The sequence below is a fragment of the Salvia miltiorrhiza genome, chromosome 7 (genome assembly GCF_028751815.1).
Source record: "Salvia miltiorrhiza cultivar Shanhuang (shh) chromosome 7, IMPLAD_Smil_shh, whole genome shotgun sequence".
Lineage (NCBI taxonomy): Eukaryota > Viridiplantae > Streptophyta > Magnoliopsida > Lamiales > Lamiaceae > Salvia > Salvia miltiorrhiza.
This window is the reverse complement of record NC_080393.1, coordinates 31,830,608-31,853,575: the sequence shown is the minus strand read 5'-3', so window position 1 is coordinate 31,853,575 and position 22,968 is coordinate 31,830,608. Positions and strand designations below refer to the sequence as shown.

The 22,968-nt window shown below is 35.9% G+C and overlaps 1 protein-coding gene and 1 pseudogene across 1 annotated transcript; one reads left to right on the top strand and one right to left on the bottom strand.

Annotated features, from left to right (window-relative positions):
- Positions 1–7,692: 7,692 nt before the first annotated feature.
- On the bottom strand, positions 7,693–16,517 carry LOC130995933 (putative clathrin assembly protein At2g01600). Its single transcript, XM_057921441.1, has 15 exons — positions 16,206–16,517; positions 15,858–15,927; positions 15,294–15,391; positions 12,683–12,821; positions 12,392–12,519; positions 11,483–11,575; positions 11,293–11,343; positions 10,857–10,922; positions 10,698–10,763; positions 10,493–10,573; positions 10,317–10,397; positions 10,020–10,199; positions 9,852–9,927; positions 9,646–9,764; positions 7,693–8,288 (listed from the first exon to the last, which is right to left on the bottom strand). Exons 1-15 carry the CDS (start codon positions 16,293–16,295, stop codon positions 7,932–7,934), a joined length of 1,695 nt encoding a protein of 564 aa, XP_057777424.1. The 5' UTR covers positions 16,296–16,517; the 3' UTR covers positions 7,693–7,931.
- A 924-nt stretch (positions 16,518–17,441) lies between these two features.
- On the top strand, positions 17,442–21,505 carry LOC130995996 (mitochondrial import inner membrane translocase subunit TIM10-like; annotated as a pseudogene).
- Positions 21,506–22,968: the final 1,463 nt, after the last annotated feature.

Here is a 22,968-nt window from a genome sequence, read left to right as displayed (position 1 = left end):
ATCCTTCGTTTCCTTCCACCCACCCTTGTCGTCTTCTTTTTGGTGAGTGGATCTCCTGTTGCGAGTCACATGACTCCCTTTTCTTTATCGGGCATCTTACATTTTTGGTGCCCGCGGTGCTCGTCCACGCGGAGTCTTGTGCTCCTTATACTCGTCGGACCGAAACTTTTTCTTATCGGGTTTTGGAAGAAAATCATTGGCAAACTCTGGTTCTTTCTGCGTGGGACATTCCATGCAGACGTGTTTATTCCAATGGCCCAAGTAAGCCATATTGCAGAACTTGCGACGAACCTCTTTGCTCCCCGCGATCTTGTTTTGCCAAAGTGTTAGCTTTTTTTCTTCAAAGGCTTTCTCGGCATACTTGGTAGTAGTTCCTGTCATGGTGTTTAGCAGGAATGATCCCAAACTCGAATTCTGAGAGAACTTGAATCTATACTCGACTTTGTCCATCTCTGTGAGACAGACCCATAATCCCCATGCTCGCCTCGTGGAAATCTGATCCTCTGTAAATGTGGCGATAATAGAGGACTGATGATCGGGAGCCTTGATCTGGTTCGAGGCTTGATTGTCGGGTCGTCGAAGCTTTATGAAATGAAAAGCCTCGTGGTTGCCCTTCCTTGCAGGTTCTGGTGCTGCACTGAAGAAATACAGTTCCAAAATATCCCCTTAGGGACTCGTTATTTGCCCAGGCGTCATAGACTGTTTCTTGGATCCACCTCGGTAGACCCTTGATTTCATTGAACGCCGGGGAAATAGTATAAACTGAGGTAAATGCCCCAAATCCATACCATTAATTGACATCTTGTGGATTGGCTCCGGTGGTCATCCACACTCGAGGATATTTTCCTCCGACATCAACTCGACTGTTTCCCGGATTAATGCACCTTCTTGTGTTGAGTTTCTCCCATCTGGACTGGTATACCTACCAACTTGGAGATACTTCAAAAAAGTCAGTATCGGTCTTAGATTTTCATGTCGTTGGCCTAAGGATGATCTTTCCCTCTTTTACCCCAGAGGTGGTGGGTTGACATGATGATTCAGGGTGTGACCCCTTTTCATCATCTTTTTCTTGAGTTTCCAGCTTGGAAGCCATAACCTCAGAACTTGTACTAGGGGTACTTGAATCCCCTGCTACAGGTAATCCACCCTGTACGGTAATGCCTTCTTTAATCAGAGGTTCTCTGATTGCACGAAGGAGCGGCCTGTGGATTGCATCATGAAGATCTATCATCTTCTTAAGGCAGACTTGTATTCGGTCAGATACCTTGGCTTCGTCAGCCGACTGTATCATTCCTGCTTGTTTGGAATGGAGTACACACTCTTGCCATTCTTGTAGTAGCATTTTCCATATTTTCACGGAGTTGGCCCTGACTTGTTGTGATGGCTTCAACCTCAGTTGACTCCATCTCTTGTTAGGAAATCTGCAAGAATATTATCATCAGATTTCAAAACGACAATATCAGAGATATATTATTGACATTCAGCTTGCCATCTTAATAATCTAGCCTTTTCAGGTTTAGATTCAATTTTCTTGGTTAAGAAAGCTTTAACGTTAGTGTTATCAACTTTCAAAATAAATTTCTTAGCAAGTAAAAATAGCGGCCATTTTTTAAACGTTTTTCTGACTGCATAGAATTCTTTCTCATTAATGTGCCATCGCAAAGCTTCACTGTCGAAGAAGAGGCCACTGCAGTATCTGCACGGTTCTTCTCCATATAGGGTGATCTTGGTAAGGACGGCTGCCCGCCAGAAATCACTCGCATCTGTGTAAAGGACCAGGTCGTCCTTATCTGGTGGTATTGAAAGCTTTGGGAGATTCTTGCAAATCTCTTTCAACTTCTTCATACCCTCACGATGTTATTCTTTCCAGATGAATGGAACATTTTTCTTTAGTAAGGGACTAAAGATTATCCCGTGTTCTGCAAGGTTTTTAATGAACATCCTTGCAAAGTTGACAACTCCTAGAAAGTTTTGGAGCTGCCTTTTTTCCTTGAGATCCTCTGGAAAATTTTGGACCTTTTCCACAATATGTTCCTGCAGAATTATCCTTGTCTCATCGATCTCAATCCCCAAAAATTCCATCTTCTGAGTTGCCATGACTGCCTTCTTTTCAGACAACACCAATCCTTCCTATTGGCAAACATCTGCAAAAATCTCCAAATATTTGACATGTTCATGAATATCTTTTGATGCAATTAAAATGTGATCAATATAGACAAACATGAATGAGAAATAATATTTGAATAGATTATCCATCTTTCTTTGGAATATTTGGGGTGTATTGGCTAGCCCCATCGGCATGACATTCCAGACATAATGTCCTTGTGGAGTTGAGAAGGCTGTGAACTTCTTACTCATTTCCTCCATGCGAATACTTGCAATCAAACTTTGAGAATACCTTAGCAATTCTTATGCAATTGATAAGATGTTCTCGGCTTGGGATGAAATACCCATAAAACTCTAGAATGTCATTAATTCATTTGTAATTAATAACCAATCTAGGTTTACCTCTTTTGATCTCACCATGATTTCTTACCAAAAATTCGGGACTACTGTAAGGCGCGTTTCCTGGCTCGATCAATCGCAAATCAAGATGTTCATTGATTATGCTTCTCATATCCTGCTGATCTTGAGTGCTCATCAGGATTGGTCTGAATCGCACAAATTCATGCTCCTTGCCGATTTTAACCTTCAAAGTTGCTTTGAGTTGGTTCTTGTCCCACCATGCTAAAGGATCCTCATGATAGCATTTCTGGATTCTCCTTTTGACGTTGTCTATGGACACCTGTTCTTCTTTCCTAATATCTTTGTGTGATATTAAGGACACTTTAAGGATTTGAGTTTCTTCTTTAGAGAGATATGGAAACTCCTTGATTCTGTATTTGAGCAAAAAATCTCCGAACCTTCGTTGATCCTTCTGTGGACGCCGAAGTTTGCCGTCATTATCACCACGCTTGCTACGAAAGCTGACTGGCATGGTTCGATTGAATGCTCCTTCGAGTCTTTGCACAATAATTTTGTGGCCACAATTGGTTATGAACACAAGCCTTCTGGCTTCATTGTCCTGTGTAAACCTCTTGAAGGTTTGCAGAAAATTATTTCCCAGCAATATATCTGTCCCCGTATCATGGAAATTGATTGGTGGAGTCTTGACCTTGTACCAAGGTGTTTGTCCTGCTCATCCGATCAATATTTCCGTCTGTTTTACTCCTTTTTATAGAACCAAAATCTTCTTGGAAAAATTCCTTCCCGTAATTCGAGGTAGTTCTTCTTCAACGTCTGTTGGAAAAGACCCCTCGTTTTGCTGTGCAGATTCCTGCACCTGAATCAATGTAGGCAGCAAAATATTCTGCCTTAAATTGTTCGTATAACATCCCAATAGAGATGTAAATTGAGAATGGACTTATCATTCGACCAACAATTTTTTCCTACCGATTGTGACTTCCATTCCTCATTTCCTTGACCATAGTAAATATTTGTCAAGAAAATTTCGTCCAAGTATTAGGACGTCAGCTTCTTATCCGGATTTGCCTTCGATTTCGATCTCAAAGCCTCCAACCTCCAAAGTCCTGAAATATCGGTTGCTTTCTGAATTTCTCAAGTAATACAATGTATTACAGGGGAACTGATTCTCCCTCTCAGTTGTATCAAATCTTGTGGCAACACCTGTCCATCCTTCGGGGCATTTGAGTTTGATTTTCACTTTTATACCCTGGAATGGTGCTTTCTAGATTGCTTTTATCTCGTATGAATGCGATAAACTCCTTTCCAAAGGTCTAAACGTTAGCCTTTCTCTTTGGAACGATCGCCTTGCTACTCCCATTCTGAAACTTTGTTCGTGCTACAGCACCTGTTTGTCTCTGACCTGGATATCGATCTCCCTGATTCTTGGGATCTCGATTCGCTCGGGGCTGATTACCTTGGCTACTTCCTTGAATTTCTGGTATTTCGATGAATTCTTTTCATAGAAATAAATCTATATGATGGGAATTGGATAGGGCATACGATACTTGATATGTAATCGAGTATGGCCTATTCCCTCCCTTCAACAACTTCTTTCTTTTGTAGTTCTGATAGAGTGTCAGGGCTCTGCTGAAGTCTGTGTCCTGAATATTATAAGCGATCTGTGGGTACAATTCAGTTATAATTTGCTTGGCGTAGAGATTTCCTGATAACGCTCCCAGAACTGCATCTCTAGAATTTGTAATCCTCTTATCGCATATTGCAATATCAATCGGTAAATCAATTCCTTTTGAAAGTGCGGATTTGATTACCAGTTGGATTGCTCCAATATGAATCCACTTCATCGTTGCTGCGACTGATGGCTTCATCTTCGTGAGGTCTCCTCGCATATCTTTGGCCATAACCAATTGGATTTCCACTTGATTACCCGTTAACTCGATTGGAAGCGACATCTCCCGGCTTATAATACCGAAATGTACATGATACTTCTTTCTGAATGGTATCAAACTTTGCATAGCTTGATCTATTCTTCCTCTTGAGAATCCCTGGTATAATTGTACACTCAGGTTTTTATTCCTGATTTTATCTACCATCTTCTGCTGTGGGATCAGGGAATGGCTGGAATATCCCTCGTGATCTTCACGTTGGATGTGGATAACTTCTTCCTTGTTATACTCAATTGCTGTAATGGCAACTTTCATTGAGGATGCCCATTCATCAATGAGCGTATCCCAATCTCGGAATCTTGCTTCGTCAAGATTGAGAATCAATCCATATGGGTGGATTAGTTCCAATATAACCTTCCCAACGGGATCATCCTGCGTCTTTGGTCCTGGTCTCCTTCTTCTGGAGCTAGGACCATATGCCCGCTCATAGTTTTGGGGACCACAACTTGCTGGCTCCACTGGTGGTGGTACCTCCCGTGGTGGATCTCCTTGTGGTGGCACCTCAACCTTTGGCGCTGGATCTCCTCGGTTCATCTTCAGATCTACCATATTGAGGTTAGCAAAAGATTCGGCTAACTCTTGTAGATCATCCAGCTTGATTCTTTCCAGGTTATTCATGATTTTTCCCTTTTAAGAATCGGGCTGCCGCCTCATGCAATTTTTTATCGTTTACATCGAGTGGCAAGGGATAGGTTGGATCTTTGGACCATGTATTTTTTCGAATTCTTCCGGAACATGATTTTCGCCTTTCGATCTCCTCTACCCTCTTCTTGATATCACGCAAGAGAGTCAGGATTTCCTCTTGCTTGGTTGATATCTGGCTCATCTCCATTGGAATGTCATATAGCTTGTTGCCAAAAAATTCCACCGCCTTTTGAATCTCCCGCAATTCAATTTTTTCAAAAGAATCAGGCTTGATTGGCTGGTATGCCTGGTAAACGGTACTGACCTTGTCTTTCTGTTCCATTAGTCGTGAGACGGATGGATGTCAGCTTTGGCTTGTTCAATCGCCGCTCTGGTCTCGGCAATTTTCAATAGGTGGTCATGATAGGATCTAATACTCGTGATGATATCACGAATAATATTTCCGTCTTCCCATCGACGAATATTCGTTACGAGGACTCGATTGTTCCATTTGAGCTCGTCTAGTAGAAGAGTGGTTTCTCTCTCCAGATGTTGGATAGAATTCATGTATACCATACATCTCGGACAAGTGTCTGGATCCATAATTTTTAAATGGAGTCTCCTCCCACATAGGTTAATTACAAAATAAATTAAATATAATATAATTCCTCAATAAAAACCCGCTCTGATACCATTTTAGGCGAGAGTGTGGTTGAGTGTGATGCGTATGTTTTATAATTGTGAAAGAACAAATTCATTAGGGTATTTTGATTAAAAAAAATCTAAAGGTGGGGTTGTTGTGTAATATATTATGTGAAGGGGTCAATTCTAAATATTTCAGATTTAACGGGGGTCTGTTTTTTAATACTAATCTATACTATATTAAAAAGGGAGTTTTCAATTCCAAATTGATTTCAATGGCAATTTTGAAAATATGTTATAATATAAAGGTTATACAAATTGTAAAAAAAAATGTATAACTACCATTAAAAAAAACGTGGGCATCACTTTAGTTTTCTAACAAAAACTAATTGCATGAATAACTACCGTGCAATACTAATTACATTTTTAATTTCTTTATTTTTTTTTATTTTTTAGATAGATTATATTGTTTCATTTCATGCAATTATATTTTGGATAAAATATATACTATACATCTTGAATGAAACATAAAAATATCTTTAATTTTATTTAATTTCTTCATCTCAATTCATTAAGCTATATGGCTTAAACAACAAATGTATCAAAAAATTTATAAAGAAAATATTCCTCTAAAAAATTTTCTAATTTTTGCAATGTCACTTTTATCTTATCCACATATTAAAAACGTTTTATACCTCATCAGTTAACCCTAATCAAAATAAATTGTTATTATTTTTATTATTTTACTATTATATGCCTAAAGGAGATAAAAATAATAAAAATTAATTGTCATAGCATTTGTAGTTATATATTTACAATTTTTTTTATATGATAAAAAACTTAAAATAAAAGAAAATAAATATAGATGATAGTGAAATGAAGTAATTTAGTTTTTGCATTTACTAATTCAAATAGTAATATGTATCACAAAATATCATATAATTTATAAGAATAAATGATTATTTATTGATAGATCGTTTTAGAAACAAATGAAGATTATATTGTCGGGAACACCTATGATGAAATCATTTATGATTTATTATTTAAAATATAGAATATCTACATCTTTTATGATTTATTATTTGTTCAATATTTATTTTTTGGCCTCTTTATTTTAATAAGATATAGTATGACTATGTTTTGTAGGAAGATTGACTTGATTCTTTGTTTAATTTCATTTATTGATAAATATCATATTCCAAATCAATTTGTCATTTTTAGATTATTAATTAAACTTTTATGTTGATATTCATGGTTTAGTATTATATGCTTAGAATGAATTGTCTTAAATTATCTACTTTAAAATTTATAAATTTAATTAAAACTTTACAATATTCATTAAATTTAATATTATATTCATTGAGTTGATACAATACTACTTCAAATCAAATAATAATATTTAAATTAATATAAAAAAGTACTGCCAAATAATCTAATTCATAATGATGATATTAGACATTTTTACATAAATAAAATTTTAAAAAATATATAAATATATACATTGGCCCGTGCATCGCACGGGAGAACGTACTAGTTAAGAATTAAATCATGAGTAATTTGAACATAAATCAAAGTATTTGATATAATTTGAATTTTCTAAAGTTCATGGGGAAAATGGATTCTGAACAAAGTTCGTGATATTACACGCAATTAACCCTATAATTGATGTATTTTTATATGAATTTCATTTTTTTACGCCTCACCCCGTTTCGAAACTTCCGCTTCGTGAGGCGGACGCAAGAGGTTTCACCTCACAAAACGTACTTTAAAACATTGAATAAGGATTCCATTTTTTTGATCGATTAACAATATTAAATAAAAAAATTTAAAGATCGCACTACTGTGAATTCAAACTTAAAGACCTAATTATTACACCGCTTAGCCAATACATACATAGAATCCCACTTTTATTTTAATGTTAAAGTTATTAAAATGATGGGTTTCCACTTTTATGGAATTGTATGAAATACTATTACTAAAAATAAAAAAAGGTAAAGAATTGGAGAAACGGAGAGAGTAAAAAAATCTATGGTTCACGAAAATAGTAGTTATAGATAGCGAATACTAATGAAGCACCATTTGAAGAAGTGCATTTTTCAAGCACAAAATATCTTTACAATGCTCAAGTATACATGACCTGAGCTCAAAAACCAACTCCCTTGGGACAGTTTATACCAGCAGCAAACTTCCACTCATTTGAATTATACCAAAATCAACTATGGCCGAGTAAATTACATTCTACATATATGCACCCTATTATAGGAGGCCTGTGCTCCCAAATGGGTTGGTAGTCGGGGGTTGAGCAGGCGCAGCAGGAAATGCTCCAAACCCTGTATCACCAAAAGGATTATGGGGGCTCATCATTAAATGGGTGGGATGTTGCTGCTGCTGTTGCTGCTGCTGCGGCGATTGAAATGGAATGAACGGGTTAATTTGATGTTGTGCCATGCCAGCCATCGGAACTGTTGGAGTCGCAACATTGTTAGAAACAGCAAATGGGTCACTGACTTCAAAGGGATTCGGAGCAGGTGCTCCATATACTGGCTGCTGGGATGCTCTATATGCTCCTTCATCGTACAAACTCTCGAGGGTAAGTGAATCCAGTCCACCACCCTACACATTTCCACAAAGCAAACATCATTGCGCGAAATAATACAGCAGTGTCGACTTCCTTACAGCATGGCAGTATACATGCTAAATAGATTGTCCAGTCACAGATTTAAATGTCCATCATTTATAACAAGTATAAACATTAGAGTAATGTTCTACAGTGTCAGAAAGAATATCCTCCATCCCACGGCCACATGTCAACCAACCCTGATAATAAGGTCGTTCTTATTAGCCTCCACTTAGAGGGTGTTTGGGTGAGCTTATAAGCTCTTCAAATCAGCTTATAAGCTCTTTCAAATTGTTTGGCAAAATAAGCTCCTAAACAACTTATAAGCTCCAAAAATAAGCTCCAAGAGCTTATAAGCTCCCCAAAAAATAAGTTCCTCTACCCCAACTTATTTTTTTATGATCTCATAAGCAACAATCTTTTTACAAATATTTTTCAACTATAATTTATTATTTTCATCATATATCATTCAAGTTCATTTTTCTTCGATTTTCTCTCTCTAAAAAAATTTTCTCTCTGTAGTAAAAAAATTCTCTCTCTAGCTTATAAGCTCAATTATCCAAACGCTTTAACAACTTATAAGATCTTAAAAATTACATCTTATAAACTTTTGAAACATCTTATTAACCAATCCAGAAATTATGATGGGATGGACAGAATTTACTGATGGGGAAGAGAATTTGCAAGAAGTATAATTTATGACATTTAGTTAACTTTTCTAAGGTCAAAAATTGAAAAAAATAATAATTATAAAGTAAAATAAAAGAGAGAGAGATTTCACTTCATTAACTTGAGGACCAGCATGAATATCCTAGATCGTCAGCAGCTTCAGCATTTAAAATCTAACTGCCTGTAACTTGAGCCTCTACTTCATTCTTATTTCTTAATACAAAATCACAGATTCAGCAGGGTTGAGACAGCATTCCCTTCTCTTGCACAATTTTGTTTCCTTTTGTATGAACCCCAATTAAAATATTCATTGCACACATTACCCTGACTTGCTTCTGATCCCCCACTCTGATAATCACTTACAAGGTGAACCCACTGCCCCTCTGCCCCCCACGCCCAAAAACAGAAAAACACCGCAAGTCCATCATAACTGCTTATCTTGTGATGCCATTCTATATACAGTTCAGCATCACCCCAGAGGGCACAAAGACAAAATTGGTCCTATTAGACATGCTCCATGTGCAACCAAGCTTCTCAGTTACGAGATGATCAAAGATGCACGCTTCAGTTGTACAAGAAAATACTAACAATCCATTTAGTCAGGCACAAGGATGAACATAGAAGGAAGCAAAGAGTGAGGCATCCAAATCTACTAACTACAGTACATAATAACACAACACATACCAATTGCCTCTCCTGAACTGATGATAAGTTGGTGCTTGGAGTAGTAACCAGAGCAAGCTCCCACCCAGAAGGATCAAAACTTTTTGCTTGAGAAGCATCAGAGTCAAAAGGTGTAGTGCCTGCAATACACACAGCATTATATCATCTTTGCCCTTCAAAGATGATGAAAAAGATTTATAATGCAGCAGGTACACATGAATGCTGACCAGAAGGAATTATGGCTAGGGCCAAAGCATTGCTTTCTTCAATCACGGCTGCATCTTGTGTACTCTCATTCAACCCCTACATAGATTGAAAAGGAAAATGCACATGGTAAGAGTTTCACACCCATATATTGTTGAAGATACAAGATATCAAGTACTTCAGTTCCTGACCAGAAGATCATCCGTGTCCAATTTGGTTGGAAGAGGTGGAGGAACTGATGCTTCAGGAGTTGAGCTAGCAACCTTATCAGAAGGTTGCAGTGCAGGTTCCTCGAGTGGAATTTTTGTCTCTTCAGAAGGTGAAGGAACATCCTCTTCCTTGTAAGTCAGCATCAACCTTTCTGGGTATTCCTGAAATAATAAAGCATTCAAAATGAGAATCTACCGCCGAAAACAAGAAACTCATTAGACCCTTAACCAGGAACAATGCTACCAAATAATGATTGCTATGCATAGAAGTTATCTAACCAAGGCCACATTTGGAACAGAAACCATTCTTGGCGCTTCGCGTATATACTCTTCCATGGTCACTAAAAAGGACTGTGGAGGCTGTGAAACCAAACATCAAAGAAAGATGCATTAACCTATTTGAATTTACCAAAACAATTAAGAACAAAATCAGCAATTTCTCTAAGACAGCTTACCTCTCTCAACACAGGGAATTGGAAATTCCTAGCAAGTTCAAGCCCTTTGCAGATCTCATAGAAATCAGAAAGACTATTGGCCTGCAATATGAGCATGACACCACAAACAAGTTCCAAATTCCCCACAATGTTAGAATGACTCTAGATATACAATACCAATGACAGAAGAAATATCATACATCAGTTTTGCAGAGTAAAATGTTACCTGCTGACCAGCTCGTTTGTAAATATCAAGGGCTTTGATGGCTTCGTGTCTTGGCATCTCAAAAAACTGAAATGAAAATTAGGAGGTCCAGATTCTTTGTTAAGCGATAATAAAATCCATTAACTGATATATGGGAGACTTGGAATAGTATTTACTGACCTTGTCAACAAGGTTGATTATCCCATCATTTATGGCACAATATATTTTGAAGCTTTCTTTAAGCACCTGAAAGTCACAAATATTAGCAAGGAAAGAAGAATAACTCTTAATCATGGCAGTGACTTATGCAGTAACGTATCAATTCAACATTAAAAATTTCATTCACTCAACAACAGCACCAACGAATGAATAATGAATGCCTTGCCTAAAACTGACAAGAATGGCCCAAATTGACCAGTCCGCTTTAAATCATCTTGGACCTCACAGCCCAATAATGTCCCTAGCCATTCTGTTCTCTCCTATTCTTCAACAGGGAATTCAATTTTGTATTCCACTCACAAATTCACTTACCAATGAAGACAAGCATATCCTGGATTAGGGGGCTTTTGACTTCAAATATTTTGGGGGGGGAGAGAGAGAGAGAGAGAGAGTGTACCAGGGCCAGGGCATACTGAATTACATAATTGTTCACAGCTGCTCCTTCAGGCTGCAAATTCATAAAAGTTAGTTAGAAATATTTCCATAGGACTACTAAAAATCAGAAATGAATACATGGTAAAAGAATGAAAAGAATGGAAAAATGGTTGACAACAGAAGAATGATAGAAACAGATAGTTGAAGAATACCCGACACCCAATAAGACGATATAGAAGCTGCTGTAAAGAAGGCAACTGATCCAAAAGTTCTTCACTGACCAAGTCTCTGGTTCTACTGTAGCCCTGAGAAAAATATTAAAACAAGAAAATGTCTCTCAATGTTACAAGCCACATACCATGAACCAACTTAAACAAAGGTTCCACAAGGCCACAACAAGACGTAGAAATGCACTTTTACATGTACTGAGCTCTAGAACAATATGTCTAATGTGAATTCTTCTTAGACTAGTACAAGGTTTTTCAAACTTATACCAAGTATCTGGAGGAACATATGAATCGACAATTTATTCATATAAAGTAGCCAATGTATTGTATATTGTTATCCAGCACGCATGTTCTTATATCTCTTTCATGATTAGTTTAAAAATGGGAAAATATTACTCCCTCCGTCCCATTACAAATGTCCCATAACTTTTGGGCACGGAAATTAACAAATGTGTAGAAAGTAGATAAAGTGGATTGGTGGAAATTATTTAAATATTAGGTATAGAGAGAGAATATATTGCCAAAAATAGAATGAGACATTTGTAATGGGATATCTCATTATGGAAAGTGGGACATTTGTAATGGGACGGAGGGAGAATTATGTTCTCTTTCATGTTTTTATATTTACATGTTTGCACTTTAGAATGGTTGTTCACAAAGGGCTGAATCATTTAAGTGAAAACGTGCATATTGAAGGAGTATTTATTATTGATTAAAGATGTTTCACAATTTTATTTCAAGTCAAGGCAATCATGGCAGAAATTGAAATCTAAAAGGGCTGAATCTGCAAATTGAAACAGGAGCGCATTTGAGGGAGTTTTAAGAAAAATTTATAAACCCATTAATTAACTGAGATGGAGAAGAGAAATCAACCAATACAAATATTGACAGTACCTTATCTTCACCTTGTGCCGGTCTAGGAAGGCGCTCAGCTTCAATGTCGTACTTAAGAATCCTAAAGCATTCTAATCTTTCTTCCAAGAAGAGGGCATAAGTCCGCACCCAAGCGGAGCAATCCCAAGCTGGAGGAGGAGAGTGATGCATTATTTATTTTGGAAAAGATCATTATTCACTTGTTCTACTCTCTTCTTAGCTCGATCAAAAGAATTAATGTCTAGACAGTAAGAGGGGGCAGGAGAATTTCACAAGACCAGACATAGCATATTACAAAAAGTAGTCACTTGCCAATGGGGCTCGAATCATCCTTAAAGTTGGACAATTGGAGGACACGGCCTCTCTGATGAAAATTCAAGAGTTCCTCCCTGAATGTTGGATCACCTTCTCTCAATGTTCTATGAATAACAATTAGCGTTTTCAACGCAACCTGTGATGAGTAGAACCGGAAAAACGTAAGAAAATATATACAAATTAAATAGGTGAAACCTACAATTAAACTCCAATATCAAGGTAAGGACGAAAAAAGATAAAAGTACTCCCTCCATCCACAAAACATCTTCCTAATTTTCCATTTTCGTCCATACATGAAACATCTTCCTAGTCCATTTTAGGAAATAACACCACTATCACCCTCACAATTCCCCCATATTTACACATAGTCACTAGACTCACTAATGGACTCACCACTTTTTAATTTTAATTGAGCCATTAGTCACTAAATTAAAACACCTAATCCCTAATCCATTAATCCTTTAATAACACATCATTACTTTTTCTAATTTGTGGGCCCCCTTTTCCACACAGAGGGAGTTTCATTTAAGAAAACAAAAGGCAAACAAAATAAATAGCATCAAAAAGGCCAAAGCATACAAGACCTTGTAAACATTATCATAATGCAGTGTTTCTGGAACCAAACTGGTGATAGAACTTTTCTTGTTATTGGTCAGCAATTCAAACAATTGGAATTTCGACTGATTTATCTGTTGGTTCAACCAGTCTAATAAAAACTTATATTTATATTATGTAAGATGTATTGTTATGTTTGAAAAATAGGCACAAGTAACATCCCTCATTGGCAAGACCATATCAGGCAGAGGATATGCTTTCCTCTTCTAATTAGATAATTACTAAGTATTTGACATCCCAAGAACAAAGAACAGACTGCACGACCAATAATGCAACTAATAAAGGGCACAATATCTACAAACTGCAGCCCTATTGAATAAACAAATGAACCAGAAAATAATCAACCATCACCAACCAAAGTAACAAATTGGCAATGAAATGCATCACATTAAGCAAATAGTTGCCCATGGGGAACATGAACTTTGGGGTAGTGTGTACTAACAATTTAAAAAATGGGTCCAAAACTAAGACCGATATGTTGGTTATATTTGAGTATTTTAGCAAGATAGGGTAATAGCAGAAAGAGGAGGTGGTGAATGCTACCGGCAGAAAAGGGAAGCAGAGATCCAGGAATAGGTCTCAAACTCGTATATCCATAGTTTTCAACAAGTAACTTGTGTACAGGAAACTAAGTTCCAAACAAACAAAAACAAGATTCCTCTTCTGATATAAAAAGTAACAAGGGCGTAACAACCTAAAGCATGCTAAAAAAATTCAACTATAGAGATTTGAGATTTCCCATGTTTTCTATCTCAGTACATCCTTGGTAATTTGAAGATTCTACAGGTGTATATGAAATGACCTTTTACATCTTTACTAATTTGAAGATTCTACAGGTGTATATGAAATGACCTTTTACATCTTTACTAATTTGAAGATTCTACAGGTGTATATGAAATGACCTTTTCACCATAGCTGAAACAGATATGAGATAACTGTTTGCACATCCATAGAAATTGCAATACAACATCTCATTCAAGATGTTGAGAAACACACACATGCCCAGACAGCCAGAGGTAAAGTGTAACTTAAATCTTCAAATCCAAGATAGGGCATTCTCTTGATTCAACTCCACAAAGTAAAGTATAAAAAGAAACAAAAAATTAAACTTGCTTGTGTCAGTTACAGCTTGATTCTCCACAATAGAGGAATTCCCTAACCTCAGCATTGAGAGTGGTATCTAAAACATGATAAGATATATTCTACTATGATGCATCAAGAAGTAGAGATGACTTGTATCCTGACAGACTAAATGTGTACGTGCTCCTATGAATTTATCCCATAATATGCTTGCCTCATCAAAGCATATGTGCCCATGAACAAGTAATAATATGGTTATAACATGTCCAAGGACCATTTATAGCTACATGGTTTATTGTGGTAGGATCATCTACACAAATAACCAAACATGTCACCCTCTCTAAGTAACTGAACTAGTTTACAATAGCAGAGACTTACCACCAGCATCTTTCTAAATACTCATAAAGGTAAGAGTCCTCGAGGACTTTTTAATGGTAAACCATAAAACGATGATATCCCATGGACAAGCCAAACAGATTAGGAAATACTTAACGTCACCAAGTGCTAGAAAAATCAGCCGGCATTTTGTCCATGGTGTGGCTGAGATGACACGAAGGTACAATTGTAACTATCATTAAAATTTAATTAAAATTAAAATTATGCCCAGGGTTTTTCAGCACCCTAATTTGCAGAATAGTGAAATTACCAATTTACCATAGCCATATACAACTCCTAAATAAAATGATCACTATGCAATCATTTTCTTCAAGGTCAAATAGTCCATTTTCCCTAAATTCTAAAGCACATAATAAATGCCGATACAAGCCAACCAAAAAGGCAGGTTCTCTCAAATGTGTTCGGGGGTGGTTCAGAAAAAAAGAGGGTGCAACTTAATGCTCCAGAGGGTTCACTCAAATTCAGGTCTAGTCTAAAAGCAATATTCGTTTGAAGCAGCAATAGTCAGGAAACATACCGTCCAGTTATGAGTCTTTGCCAATCTTCTTGCAAGTGCATGTATGCAGTACGCAACATCAGCACGAGGTCGAATTGCTGACGTCGCAACCAAAATTTCTGCAAAAAGCATCCAATCACTAATACCATAGTTGCAAGGGCACTCATTCTCACCAAGTCTGACGAAGTTGGTTCTCTCTCAAAAAATTAAACAGAAAATGCCATTCAACTTTTTGCTTCTGCATCATATAATGCAATATTGAACATGAAATTTTCACTAAATTCTAAAATTCCAAACCCTTGTATTAGGTACTTTCATAAAATTGCCGAAATCGAAGAGAAATCAATCCCCAATAAAAAGATGTCCGGAGATCATTTCGAGAAATCACCCTACACCAAAATGAAAACCCCATCCATGTGTGCAATCAAACCTCGACTCCCCAGAAAAATCTCTCAAAAAGATCATATACTCTATCAACAAAAATAATGCCGATTGGACCAATAATCCTCCATAAATACACAAAACTGAATAACGATAGCATCACAAATTAGTGGATCTAACGACACGAGTAACTGAAAGACTCACTTCTTAGGTGTCTCTCCTTCGGAGGACACTCCACATGATTTGTAGCCTTCACGATCGCCACATCAACATCCTTTCTCAGCCACCAAAAATAGAAAATTAGAGATGAACGAAAATATTATCAAATGGATAAATCATCAAAATCACATAAATTTTCCTTCACCGTCGCTCTATTTTTAGTAATCGCACGCAATAGAGACACATCACAAACACATAGAACAAATCAAAACCCAAAATCCGATCACCACAATTTTGCGCTATTTCCTCGATCCCTACTTCTTTTGGCACAAAATCCCCTCGCTCAAGCACCACCATCTATCGTGTTTCTGAAATAAAAAAAGAGCTACAGACCTTGAAATCGGAGTTGACATGGGCAAGACCGACTTTAGTCTGGTCTTTGAGAGCGCCGTATGCTTTTCTCCATGTCTGAAGTGTCCCCATTTCCCTTCAGATCGCCCCAAATTTCTCCGCCTTCTCTCACTTCTATTAATCTTAAAATCCAGACAAGCCGATTCGCGCCTCTCTCTCTCTCGCTCTCTCTCTCTCGCTCTCTCTCTTGCTGTTACTAGAGAGAGAGAGTAAATGGGTTGTTTATCGGTGTTGAGCGGTTCGGCCCTCTGTTTCTTTTCACTTGGTTTTTTCTTTTGGGTTGGGTGGCCTCATGAATCATCATGTGTCATCATCACATCATTTTTTATTTTCTTTTTTTCTTCACCTATGTTTCAAACTTTCAATTACCTATCATATAATTACTAAAATTATTTTGAAACTGCCATTTAATGTGCAATACTTTTTGGCTATAATGTTGAAATCTTGAAGATTCAATTACTCGATATAAAAATAGCATGCTATATTTCATAATGATATTAGATATATGAAACTTTAAATTCTAAATTGTATTCTCTTTAATTTATACTCATTTAGTCTCAATTCAATAGGCCACAACACCGTAGCACAAATATTAAAAAATAAATAATTTATATTAAAGCAAGAAATATAAAGTAGCATCTTTTAAGATAAATTTGTGAAAAGTAAGAGACAGAAATGAAGATATTAATTTTTAAAGAATAGATAATTTTGTGTGGATCACATATCATATCATTTGAGATAAATAATGAATTGTGTGGAGATATTTGTTATGTTTAATTTTTTTATATTTAAAAAAAAGTGTTCTATTGAATTGAGACGTTCAAATAAATAAAACATGACATATTAAATTGGTAAGGAGGAAGTACATAATTACTGCTCTCTTAATCCCATAAAAAAGTATCATGTATATTTTGGAACACGAGCTTACACATTATCACTTTTTATATATAATAATGGGTATCTTTTTTCACTTATCATATCATATCATATTATCTATTAAATCCCAGTGATAGAGTATTACTTATTGGGTTATAATTGTTTCGAATTCGATGGTCTTGAAGTTATGACATGTCTATATTTTTCAGATAAATTTGAAGTAAAAGTGTTGTGAGATGAAACTTGTAGTCTTTCTTGTGAGATTTGAGGGTTTCGTATATCCTCAGACGACGTAGGTCATCTATATATTATATAAAACACCAGTTTAACGGCAAAATTTTAGCGCCATATTTTATCTCTCACACGTTCTCTCTAATTCTTATTAAGCACGATTGGATTCTTTTCTCCCACAACTCTTTTCATCAACTCTTCTATTTCGGATTCCATAACCGCTTCTCGCCGATCCATTGCTCACCAAACTTAATCGAAGATTCGGCCGTCGTTTCTCGGTTCTTCAACTGTCGCCCTAGCGCCACCGCCTCATACCAACATTGCCCAAAATGGTAAAAGCAAAACCAATTAGTTTCTTCATCTCTCTCTCTGTTTCTATTCTTTATGATTTGATTCTTCTCCCATGATTTTAAAGAAAAATTCCCAATTTCTGAAACCCCTTTCGTCAACTTTTTTCCAGATTCCGTAACCGCTCCTCGCTGTTCCATCGCTCACCAAACTCAATCGAAAACTCGGTCGCCATTTCTCGGTCGTCAGTCGCTGCCCTAACGCCGCCGCCTCAGACCAACGTCGCCCAAAATGGTAAAAGCTAAACCAATCAGTTTCTTCCTCTCTCTCTCTCTCGCTCGCTCTCTTTCTCTGTTTCTATTCTTAATCTCTTATTCAACATATTTGAATTCACATGTGAGTGTGTGTCTGTACAGACATTGAGGGCCACTGCATCAGAAATTAGAGAAGTGTTTCTAAAAGTGCTGGTACTAATTTCAATTTCAATATTTTCGTGTGTTAATTAAAATTTAAATTGAAATTTTGAAATTGGGTTTTTAAAATCAAGATCAGATTTTGGTTTGAAAACAACCAACATCAAACATGGTGGTTCAATGTTTATCATCTTGAAATACTGCAACGTAGAACTTCGGCTGATGCAGCCCTCCATGTGTGGCGGATTCGCCGATTGTAAGGGTGCCATGTTCGTGTATTTCTCTGGTGCAGTGGCAGCTATGGTTCAAGGATTATATTATCTCTTTTATTTTAGTGCTCTTTTTAGTGGTGTTTCACTCTTCACGCATAACTGTTGGACTAATGTTTTAATGATTTTAGAACATAAAGTTGAAAGAATAGTATTTTACATATGTATTCTGCTCCTTGAAGTGTCCATATATACCTCTAATGATTGATTCTTATGTGCTTATAATTTGTAATTTTTGCTATCAAGGAGATGGATTCTGGACACATGAATTTACTTAATGGTTTATTGTGACGTCTCTTTCTATTGCCAATTTTGCTTGATTTCTTTGCCCATAGTAATGTTATTAAGGATAGTTACTTGCTGCTATCAATCTTAACATAGTTGTTGCTTTCTTGAGACGTGGTTTATGAATTAAGGTCGTATGCATGGCTTTATCTATACACACTGCTTCAAATATCTGAAATTGTGTCATTTTAGGATTATGGATGGATTAAACCAAGATGGCAACAATGTGGATTCTTTCTTACGGAACTACAAACTTGGGAAGACTCTTGGGATTGGTTCATTTGGCAAAGTTAAAATTGCTGAACATGCACAGGGCACAAAGTTGTTGTCAAGATTCTAAATCGTAAGAAGATAAAGAATATGGATATGGAAGAAAATGGTTAGGCAAACCATATTCACTATCTGTTTATTATAGTGTGCGGCTCCTGTCTTTGTGCTGTTATTCCTCCCCTTTGTAAACCATGTTTTTTCCAATTTCATTCTGTGAGGAACTCTGTGGTTCTTTCATCCATCACGCTTTGGAACGACTACTATTTCTCTTAAGCATATCGATTCTCCAACTGCTATTCATTTTTTCTGCAATTGTTTTCGAATTTGAAGCACTGTTTAACGACTATTCTCGATGGTTCTAATCTGGTTGGAAGGGTTCCTTGGTGAGGTTGGAAGAATTTCGCACACCGATGCTTATATCCCGCAATTTGTTTTTAGAATTAAGATTTTGATTTCTGCTACATGTATATGGAGAGGACTTTCTTGGCTTTCTTACATCTTACGATTTGATTTATAATTGTGGCTTCGTATATTTGCTTGTGAATTTCGGTCGAAACAATTGCAATTTATCATGCCTGCTAAAGCATTCAGAATTAATTTTTTAATGTGAAATGTGTGGTGTAATGTTTACCTATGAGAATTTGGAACTACTATTTTATGGTCAATTGAAATCTGTACAGATGGCGATTTACATATCTTTACAAGAGTGGAGCATAGGGGATTGAAGTGGAAGACCATTGATAAAGATATCAATTGTCGTAAGTTATATCTTCCAAGTGAACTGGTGTTAATATTTTCCAACACATAATCATCTTTTATTTTGTTGAATCTGATGGTTTTTCTTATTCAGTTTGTCTAAACAATTTGATGTAATTGATACAATCCCATAACATATTTTTTTGATTATTTATCAAAATTTTCATTCTATATGTGGCAAGTTAAGCTGTCATATGTTCTGAAAGTGTAAATAAAGGTATTTATACACATCATGGATTGAGGTCTTTCTGATTTTCAATTTTTGACACTAAAGTTCTCACATTCAACATCATATTTGTCAATTCTTAGATCATATTTGTGAAGCCATTATCTTAGTTTGTATTTCTGATTTACTTGAGTATGTATTTTCTTACATTAGTTGACAAATTTCTCGCATTACTGGCAACATTTGTGTTTGAATCCAAGATCAGCTAAGCTCTTTGAAAAATCCAAGAAAATATGTCATGTTGGAAATATTGCTGAACAAGCAGATGAAATATCATTTGTAGGATGTTCTTATTTTTCATATCTTTGCACCTCCAATTAATAACATACGTATTTATGATTGCAGACTATAGCCCAATTCAAACATTATTGGTGTTTGTAGGCGATCGAACCGAGGGCGTTGCATGCTTACTCCGCACCCCTCAAGGTGTGCCATAGGATCAATTACATAAGAGTGAATTTCGAAAAAATATGGGATTTGGAGCTATTTATTTTAATATGTTTTTCTATAATGTTTTTCTCATTTGATAATAGAAGTTACCTTTTTCATACCAGGAAAAAAAGATTGCCCATAGCTACAGGAGCTAATAAAAAGAGAGGGTTGATTTATTCATAATTACACAGAGATATAGCTAGCTAGAATTTGCAACAATGTTTGAAGTTATGATTGGTGGGTGGTAAGTTATTGTTAAATAAATCTAATTTTGCAATAGTTTAATCATGTGGAGATGAATCTTGATTTGAGTTTATTCTATTTGTTAATATACATGGCTTGGGCCAATCTACTCCAAGAATATTTGCATTTACCAAGGCAAGAGTTGAAGATGATGAGGCTAGCTTCTTAATATCTACTTGCATAATGTTTGTAAATATATTTGAGATACTATGATTAGTCCTTTGAGACTCATTCTTTCTTGCAATTTCATAGCTATCGTAAACTTCACTTAGTATATACTTGAATTTCATTTCTTTCAACTGCTAATGGTGGACCTTCGCCAGTTAATGAACGATTGTGAAAGCTTGAAAGATCGGTTGCTTGTGCTTTTGATGTTGTGAGATTACGACAAATGATGCTTTTAACTATTGTCTATCTATATATAGAAAGAGTATATCTTGAATTCTTTTTAGTTGAAATTACATGTGCTTTAATATTAAAGATTTGAAGATAACTCTTCAATATTTTGAAATAGTAATTAAAGGGATTTTGATCTTATTTTCTCTCACACTATCTCCGTGTCAGATCTCTAATGGCTGCCGGCAATGCCCCATCTGCTCATGAAAGAGAATAGATTATTGAGATGATGGAGAAGGAGATGGAATACAGGGTGGATATGTTTAACAAGCTTACACACAAGTGTTTCGGCAAGTTCATCGAGAACAAGTACAAGGAAGCTTGAGTTAAATATGGGAAAAACAACTGCATTGACCTGGTGCTTCAAAATATTGGCAGGTGACTAACTTAGTTGGCCAGCTGCTAGGCAACAGTCGAATGTAGAGAAGATACTTTTTATTTTGTAACTGTTTGAGATTGATTGATAGTTTGCATGGAGGAAGATATTAGGTATAGTTTTTACTTCTTTTTCTCTCATTTTCTTTTCCACTTTGGTTTCTACAATATTACATTTGGTTTGTATATGTTAAAATTGAAGGGCAGAGCTGCTTTGATTGAGATGGGGGCTTACACATGTGAGTTTCAGAGGATTACGAGGGCTATTCGGTGGAGAATTAGCTAAAGAAGAAGTTGAATGTACCTGTCTTTTTTGCATTTGCTGAAAATATCATCAATAACCTTCAAATAGGGATGTCAATGGGTGGGTTTTACCCGGACCAGAACCATTAAAATTGTTACGGTTCCGGAACCAGAACCGACCCATTGCTTAATGGATCCACACCGGACCAGACCATTAAGTGAAAAATTAATGGGTGTGGGTAGGTTAATTACCCATGGGTATTATAAGACCCATAGACCCAATAATACCCATTACCAAACTTAAAAAAGCCCATGGTCTCATGACCAAGACCCAGCCACCCCCACCCCCACCCACCCCCCACCTCCAAAAAAATTTTTTTTTTTAATTTTTTTAAAAATTTTCCTCCCCAATCCACCCCCACCCCCCCACCCCCACCCACCCCCCACCCCCCCTCCAATTTTTTTTTTTTTTAATTTTTTTAAAAAAATTTCCTCCCCAATTCCACCCCAGCCCCGCCACCCCCACCCACCCCCACCCCCACCCCCCCTCCAAATGGGCTTATACTATTTAAGACCAACCAATTTTTGTTTAAATAGTACTAGGTCCGACATTTCTCTGCATAGTTTTACAGTATTTGGATGTGGATTTATTACTCCATAATATATGCAATAGATCGCTTTATTACTATTAATTTAATTAATAGTTCTCCTTTAAACATTAAATTAGTAATATAGTAGTACTATAAATTTTCCAAAATAAAAATAAATGATGGGCCGAGAAAACAGAAAAAAAGAAATGAATTGGTTTTAGTGGGCTTCTATTATTTCAATTGAAATGTGTTTTCTTTACAGACAATATATTGTGGTATATTATCGTAAAATATAATGTTTGTTTGTATTTCTTTAGATCTTAACTTTTTTTTAATCATTTTAATGCTACTATGTTTTAATCCATGCTTACCTCAAAAAAGTTTTAATTCATGCTTAAATAAAAAAAAATATAATGAAGATTATACTTAATATTCAAGTTTGTTAATTGTTGTACTTAGTTTGAAAATATTGTTACTATCAAAATTTACATATACTAATATAAACTATACAAAAATAACTACAAATGAATAAGTTAAGATTATATAAAATGTCGTTTTATTTAGATGTCCACTGCGCATTGCAAGGGCAGACATATATAATTAGTTATATATATATATTAAAATATAATTTCAAATATGACTTTTTGTTTATGTTTGTGTATGAAAATATTTATTTATTTATTATGATGCGTAATACCCTATATCAATAAGGTGAAATGCTCATTTTCATTATCAAATAACTTTTAATATTTAATAACTATAATTATCATTACACTTTATACAAATTCAAATTCAAATTTTTATTGGGTAATTGATGCTAATTATTTTATTTTATTTTAAAATATATGTTTT

Coding starts and splice junctions, on each gene's coding strand:
- LOC130995933 (XM_057921441.1), bottom strand. CDS start 16,295: ATGGGGACACTTCAGACATGGAGAAAAGCATACGGCGCTCTCAAAGAC. Junction 10,398..10,492: donor AATTCCCTGTGTTGAGAGAG/GTAAGCTGTCTT, acceptor TTGGTTTCACAG/CCTCCACAGTCCTTTTTAGT. Junction 9,765..9,851: donor CCTAGCCATAATTCCTTCTG/GTCAGCATTCAT, acceptor TGTGTATTGCAG/GCACTACACCTTTTGACTCT.